The sequence below is a fragment of the Rhinopithecus bieti genome, unplaced genomic scaffold, assembly GCF_001698545.2.
Source record: "Rhinopithecus bieti isolate Rb0 unplaced genomic scaffold, ASM169854v2 scaffold_9981, whole genome shotgun sequence".
Lineage (NCBI taxonomy): Eukaryota > Metazoa > Chordata > Mammalia > Primates > Cercopithecidae > Rhinopithecus > Rhinopithecus bieti.
The window spans coordinates 3716801-3723840 of NW_016806838.1; the positions used below are offsets into that span (position 1 = coordinate 3716801).

Genomic DNA, 7040 nt, shown 5'->3' on the forward strand with positions numbered 1-7040 from the left:
ACACAGGTGATGAAGGTCATGTGATTCCCCATTTTGCACAGAAGGAAAACCAAGGCACGGGAAGTGCAATACCTTTTCCCACGCCACACTGCTAGTTAACAGCAAAGGCAGGTCCAAGCACGGTGGCTCATGCCTGTAATCTCAACACTTTGGGAGGCTGAAGCGGGTGGATCACCTGAGGCCAGGAGTTTGAGCCCAGCCTGGCCAACATGGCGAAACCCTATCTCTATCTAAAACTACAAAACACTAGCGGGGCGTGGTGGTGGGCACCTGTAATCCCAGCTACCTGGGAAGCTGAGGCAGAAGAATCGCTTGAACCTGGGAGGCGGAGGCTGCAGTGAGCCAAGATCGCACCATTGCACTCCAGCCTGTGAAACAAGAGAGAAACTCCGTCTCAAAAAAAAAATAAAAAATAAAAAAAAAAAGCAAAGCCAGGTTTCATTTAAACCCAGGCAATCAAATGCAGAATCCGTAATGTTGCAGAATCCATAATGTTACAGAAACTGTGGACCCATCAACATTAAAAGTGTGAGTGCTGAGATTCAAGCCCAGATCTGCCGGGCTCCGAAATCATTGCTAGAGATGTCAGGAAGGCTCGGGACAGCCAAGACATTTATGACACCTACTTCCCAATTTCCCAGGGTGCCCTGGGGTATTTCTCTACCACCTTCGTTTCCCAGCAGAGCCTATTTCTCCTTCTTTACTCCCCTCCTTCCCCACCCACCCCCCACCCATTATGGAACTTCCATAAGACAGGGAACTGGGTGTCTTCACCACCCACTCCACCAACATCCCTTCTCCTTTTCACCACAGCTAGGGCAGACTTATACATGAGACACAGTGACTAGGCCCCTGATAACTCTAGGGGGTCCATGAAAATGTTTTAATTTCTTTTAAAATCATAAAGGAGGCTGGGTATGGTGCCTCATGCCTGTAATCCCAGTACTTTAGGAGGATGAGGAGGGTGGATCACTTGAGGTCGGGAGTTTGAGACCAGCCTGGCCAACATGGGGAAACCCCGTCTCTACTAAAAATACAAAAATTAGACAGGTGTGATGGCGGGTGTCTGTAATCCCAACTACTCAAGAGACTGAGGCATAAGAATTGCTTGAATCTGGGAGGCAGAGGTTGCAGTGAGCCGAGATCTCATCACTACACTCAAGACAGAGTGAGACCCTGTCTCAAAAAAAAATAAAATAAAATAAAAAATCATCAGGGGAAAAAAATGAACCTTTAGGTCAAAGAGAACAATCTAGTATATAATATTAATATATTCATCTTTATACCAATGCAGTCATAAAATACAATTTTAAGTACTTTCTTATGGAGGAAGGGGTCCAAGAAAGTCACAATGTGGCCCTGCCCACAGTCCACTAATAGGAATATTCTCTCAATCTCCTTTTTCTTCACTCCCGCTAAATTTTACATGATCCCAGGCCCTGCTGAAGGACCTCCCTAAACTAGAGGAGAAATATGACACAATAGGATCAGCATTGGTCCTCGGGAGGAAGGAGACCTGGTTTCTTGGGCAGCTCTGGGTGGCCTGGGGTGAGTTTCATAAACTCTCTGAGCCTCCACTCTTCCTCCTCTGTAAAATGAAGACAGTTGGACTAGAATTGGTCACAAAGGTTTCTTCGGCTCAGTGGTCCTGATTCTTGGATGGGCTGATTCTTGTCAGACAGACCTAGTCATGGAGACTTGGCAAATTAGCTAAGCAATTTCCTCAGTTTCCACACCTGTGAAATGGGATTAATAAATGGGAATACAAATCTACTTGGTAAGTTCTTGAGACAATGCACATAAGGCATTTTGCACAGTGCCTGAAAACAGTGAATGCTCAAAGCAAATACTAAGTCATTATTACCATTATTGTTTGCTATTCTGATTCTGAGAAGCACCCCTCAAGATGAATAAAATGTTATTATTTTATTTTATGTTTTTAGAGACAGGTTAACCAAGCTGGATTTGAACTCCTGGGCTCAAGCGATCCTCCTGCTTCAGCCTGCCAAGTATTGAGGATGTATTTATTTATTTATTTATTTATTTAGAGGCAGAGTCTCGCTCTGTCACCCAGGCTGGAGTACAATGGCATGATCTCAGCTCACTGCAACCTCTGCCTCCCAGGTTCAAGTGATTCTCCTGCCTCAGCCTCCCGGGTAGCTGGGATTACAGGCGCCCGCCGCCTGGCCCGGCCAATTTTTGTATTTTTAGTAGAGATGAGGTTTCACCATGTTGGCCAGCCTGGTCTCAAACTCGTGACCGCAAGTGATCCTCCCACCTCGGCCTCCCAAAGTGCTGGGATTACATGTGTGGGCCACCATGCCTGGTCCCTGTATTTATTTTTAAATGCCACATCTAGTGCCACTGACCCCCATTTTCTCCTGGCCACCGAGATCTATGGGCAGTTTGCCTTGGTTCTTGAGCTCTGCCTCCCACCTCAGTGCCATCCTCTCCGGGAACAGGTTGAAGGGAGGCATGTGGCCCCTCACCCTCTCTAACTCTCCAGGGGCGGGGGTCGGCGGTGAGGAGAGGTCGATATGCTTGCCCTCCCCCCAGCTACCCGCTCCATTTCGCTCCCCACTCATCTTCCACGCCTTTCCTCAGAAATCACAAAAAAGTTCTAGCCTAAACTCACATGTGTGTAAAAACTGTCTTTCCCTCATCACTTCGGTGTAAATGTCATTCTACCTCCAATCCGCCAGAAACTAAGCTCGGGTGCCAGAGGCCCCGAGGTCTCGGAGGAACACTCCTCTCTTTGCCAGATCCTTGTTCCTTTTATTACCTCCCTGGCTCTTCCTCCCCCATTTCTGTACTCTCCCTCTCAAGAAGTCCCCCCTCGGGACAGAAACAGCCCATTTCCTCATCCCTTGAGGACCCCTAGAAGTCTCCTCCTCTTCACCCCTTTCACTCCCAACCCCCAGTCCCAGAGACATCTCTGAAAACGCCGCCACCGTTGCCTTTTTCTAGGCTTCTAGGGGACCTGCACGGCCGATGGCTGTTGCCGTGGAGACCCGCCTGCACCCGGGCCTCACCCTCCTCTCCAACCCCGCACTCCCGTGAGCTGAGCCTCCCTCCACTAAAGCACGCGGGCGCGCACACTCGCAAGCACACACGCACACACACACACGCACATACACACGACTCGGAGTGTACCTGACCTCTGTTGTTCTCCCTCCCCTCCTCCTGGCTTCCCACTCCGGTGCAGTCCCACAGGCTCACACACGGGTTCCCCCACACTGCCGCCCACAGTCCGCCCCACATTATCCTGCTCCCACAATAAGAGGACACCAGAGCGCTATTAAGTGACGGAAAAAGGGTGTGTGATTTACAGTAGGTCTCCCTCCCCAAACGCTATCATTCCCCAGCCCTCACGCGCCCCCTCCCAGGCAGGCCCGGTTCCCGAGGGGGCTGACACTACAACTCCCAGCAGGCCCAGCAGCCCGAAGCCCTGGGCTGGAGGAGCAGGGCACGCCGGGAGATGGAGTCTCGCCGTGCTGCACCTGCCGCAGGACCCGGCGAGGGGAGGAGGCTGGATGGAGAAGATGGAGTGCGGGTGCGGCGGGAGCAGCCTGCAGGGCCTTTCCCTAAACACAAGCCTTTCCGTCCTCTGCGGAAGCGGAGGGACACATGCTCGTCCACAGCCCTTCTCCAAGGTCCGTCAGAGAAAAAGCTCCCTCCCCCACCGCTCTTCCTCCTCCCCACACCGGCCTCTGCAGCTCCTGCATCCAACCAGGAGTTGTTCCAGGCTTAGCCTGACCAACGTGACCTAGCGGGGAGAGGGGTGATAGAGGGCGGGGCTGAAGAGAGGGCACTGGGAGAAAGCTATTGTCCACATGTGGTGGCAAAAATAATGACCTGCAAGCAGTATGCAAATGAGCTTAGAGGCACCTCCCTCTTAGGGTAGGGGAGCGGAGGGCACTGGTTTTAACAAGTCTTCAGGTCCTCGCCTCCCTCCCCGCTACCCTCCCTCTGCCCCGCCGGGTCACTCACTCACCACCTTCCAGCGATCCTTGACCACGTAGTTGGCCGGCAGGATGTCGGCCTGCTCCCCTCCCCCACTCATGTTGGTTTCGTCCTTAAGGGCGGCCGCTAGGCACTGCATCCGCCAGCCAGAGGGAGGGGTGTCCGCAGGGCCTGCCCTGAGGGGGCCATCTACCTAGGGGAGTGCGGAGGGGCTGTGAGGGCGGGCTGCAGACCCAGGACCACCTGGCAGATAATGGAGGAGAGGAGCTCCACTCCTGCCCCGCATTCTTCCTGGTCCCACTGGACAGATGCTCCAGGAATTACCAGGGGAAAGATTGTATAAAGGCCAGTGCAAGGGAGTTACAGACTACGAACTGGAGATAGTTAAAATCAGCAACAGGACACACATGTTGACCAATGAAGAAGAGGAAAATGACAGTGAACAGGCCGAAGGGAAAGAGAGATATGCTAACTGATGCCAGGAAGACTTGCTGACCAACGGAGCATACCAGACTGGGATCCTCTCCCTTGTAGGGGAGGCCTGGGCCTTGGCTCCCCCTTAGGGGAGTCCCTGTGTCACAAAATGTCCATGGAGCTGTGCAACGGAGGCTTAGTGAAAAGGGAAGACCTGCCACCCAAGGGGTGACCCATGGGACACCGACACCAGCGTGACCTGCTAATCAGCCCTGAGAGATGTGGTAATCAAGAAAATGAGGGAAGGCACTAAAGCCCTTTGAGGGTGGTGTTAACTGAGGGGGGTGCAGGTGCTGAGAGGCACACACCTTTCTCAGGGTGAGCTGAACCCACTGACACAGCCATGGGGTTGGGAGGTCAGGATATGAGAGATGAGGTGAACACAGGTGACAGACTCAAGACATGGATGTCAGATGGACAGCAACCTTGTGGCCACTCCAGAGGGACAGAGGTGGGCTGAATTGGGGAGGGCAGGAAAATGGGAGGGGCCTAGCAGAAAGCAGAAGGAGTGAAAGGGAACAGCAGGTCTGGGTGGGCATGGGGTGAGAGAGCCTCTGACCACACCTTTCTGTGTCTGCTTAGGAATCAACAAGAAAGAACACAGCTCTCCTCGAATTAGGACAGGTAGAAGTTGGATATCAGGGAGAGTTTCCTAATGGCAGGGGTTGGGAGAGCCAGGCAGATGTTACCGGAGAAATGCCCATGTATGCGTGTGCATATGTCTGTGTGTGTATCTGTGCATGTATCCTTCTGTGTGTGTATGTGCCTTTGTGTGTCTTTCTTTGTCTATCTTTTCTGTGTGTCTGTCTGCTTTTCTACATGTATCTGTGTGTCTGTATGTGCTTGTGTGTGTTTTGTGTCTGTCTGTGTGTGATGTGCATGTGTGTAGGCAAGGGGCCAGAAGACATGACTTTCTGAGATCTCTGCCAACCCAGGACGGAATTTGGAACCAGGATATTTTCCTCTTCTCTTTCCCTCACACTTTTTAGAAGCACACTACTGTGCCCTCACGATGACCCTGGAGAGTCACAAATAGAGAAAGAGGGAAGTTACTTAGGCTGGGGTTTGGGGGTTGTGGGTGGGGGGAGAAAGGTGGCTAAAGAGATCTATAGATGGGGTAGAAACTACATAAACCCCCCTTTCCTTGGGATGAAATAACTTCCCAGGGCTCCTGCATCTAGACATCCTGCCATAGGGGACAGGGTGGTACGTGGAGGTGTGGAAACCACCTTCCGATTCACGATGTGCCACTGTGGACATATGGAGAAGGGATCTTCATGAGGAGGGACGCTGCCACTCCTTTTCTCTTTCTTCAAATGACTAAGCTGAGCTGTTTCTTCTAATCCTTACAACTTCAGAGCATCAGGACTTCCCTCCTTCTGCCAAAGTGGGATATGAGGCATCAGGAATTTGAAGGGCAGTAAGGGCAATGGCAGGATGAAGGGAGAGGTAGGGATGGGGCTTCTGGAATAAAGGTGGAGGAGACAGGTTGAGGACAAGACTGAAGAAGCAATTGAACTGGTGGGAGGGAGCCTTCAGAAGTTGAACTGGGTGAACTCTGGTGGGCTTTCCAGTCCTGGGACAGTGGATCTCTTAGGTTGATAAGGAAAATTTGTGTCCTGCTCCCATTTTATAGATGAGCAAACCAAAAAGAAACAGATGAGGCAAGAGAAGGAAGAGTGGAGCCAGGAAGATAAATGAGGGTTACCTGCCTCTCCCTCTCCACTATCCTTCTCTCTGTGTGTGAGGACTACGCTCAGCAGAGACTGGGTTGGATAATACAAACACGCGACACTTGGTTGCCCCGTTACTGCCACCTCAGGCCCCTATGTGCCCATGGGAGCATGGGCGCATGGTGAAGGCGAGGGCTTGTGCAGTTTGTATGAATATCTGTCAGAGAGTGCAGGAAGGAGCATGTGGGGCCAGTGATGGTACATAGGGGTACGTGGAAGTGGTGGGAACTCATCATGGCCTGTGGATACAAGTGTTGATGTGTAACTCTGCAAGGTGTCAGCAGGTGTGTGTGGGAATCTGGGAGCCCAGGTAAGGAGAGGTGATGGAGACCAGCGAGAGGTGATGGGGACAGGCGAAAGAGGTGTGGAGGGAGGCAGAGGGGAATGTCAGGGATGAGGAGCAACAGGATTAGAGGAGGGGGGTGGGTAGGATAGAGACTGGTGAGAGATAACGATGACAGGCAAAGAAGAGATAGGACCATGGGAGGGATTTCTGGGCACAGTTGAGGGGGTGAGGAAGTAGGTAAGAAGACAGGTGGGAGGCATGGAGGGACTGAGGACAGGGAGGGAGGTTACGGAGACAGCCGAATGACTCGTCAGGGGTGACAGGAGAGCCAGGGGTGAAGTCATGGGGACAGGGGACAGAGGTGAGTGGGGAGGAGCAAAGTGCCTGGAGGATGGGTTGGGGAGGGAGGTCTGTGTGCTGGGGACAGGGAGCGGCTCCAGGCCTCGGCGCGGCCCAGGCGGTGTAGGCCAGCGTCCCAGCCCAGCGGGCGGCGACAGCAGCGCGGAGGGGAGCCCAAGAAGGCTGCGCTGGGAGGCGAGCCAGGCGGAGCCCCCTGAGCCCACTAAGGAGCCCCCGCCCCGACC

The 7040-nt window shown here is 52.8% G+C and overlaps 1 protein-coding gene across 3 annotated transcripts in view; it reads right to left on the reverse strand.

Annotated features, from left to right (window-relative positions):
• Positions 1-4152, reverse strand: part of TTBK1 (tau tubulin kinase 1) — a 43145-nt gene extending 38993 nt beyond the window's left edge. For all 3 annotated transcript variants that reach the window (XM_017878176.1, XM_017878178.1, XM_017878175.1), the window contains exon 1: positions 3995-4152. In XM_017878176.1, the coding sequence (XP_017733665.1) occupies positions 3995-4102 (108 nt within the window). In that variant the 5' untranslated portion in view covers positions 4103-4152. The remainder of the gene's footprint in view (positions 1-3994) is intronic.
• Between the last annotated feature and the right edge of the window lie 2888 nt (positions 4153-7040).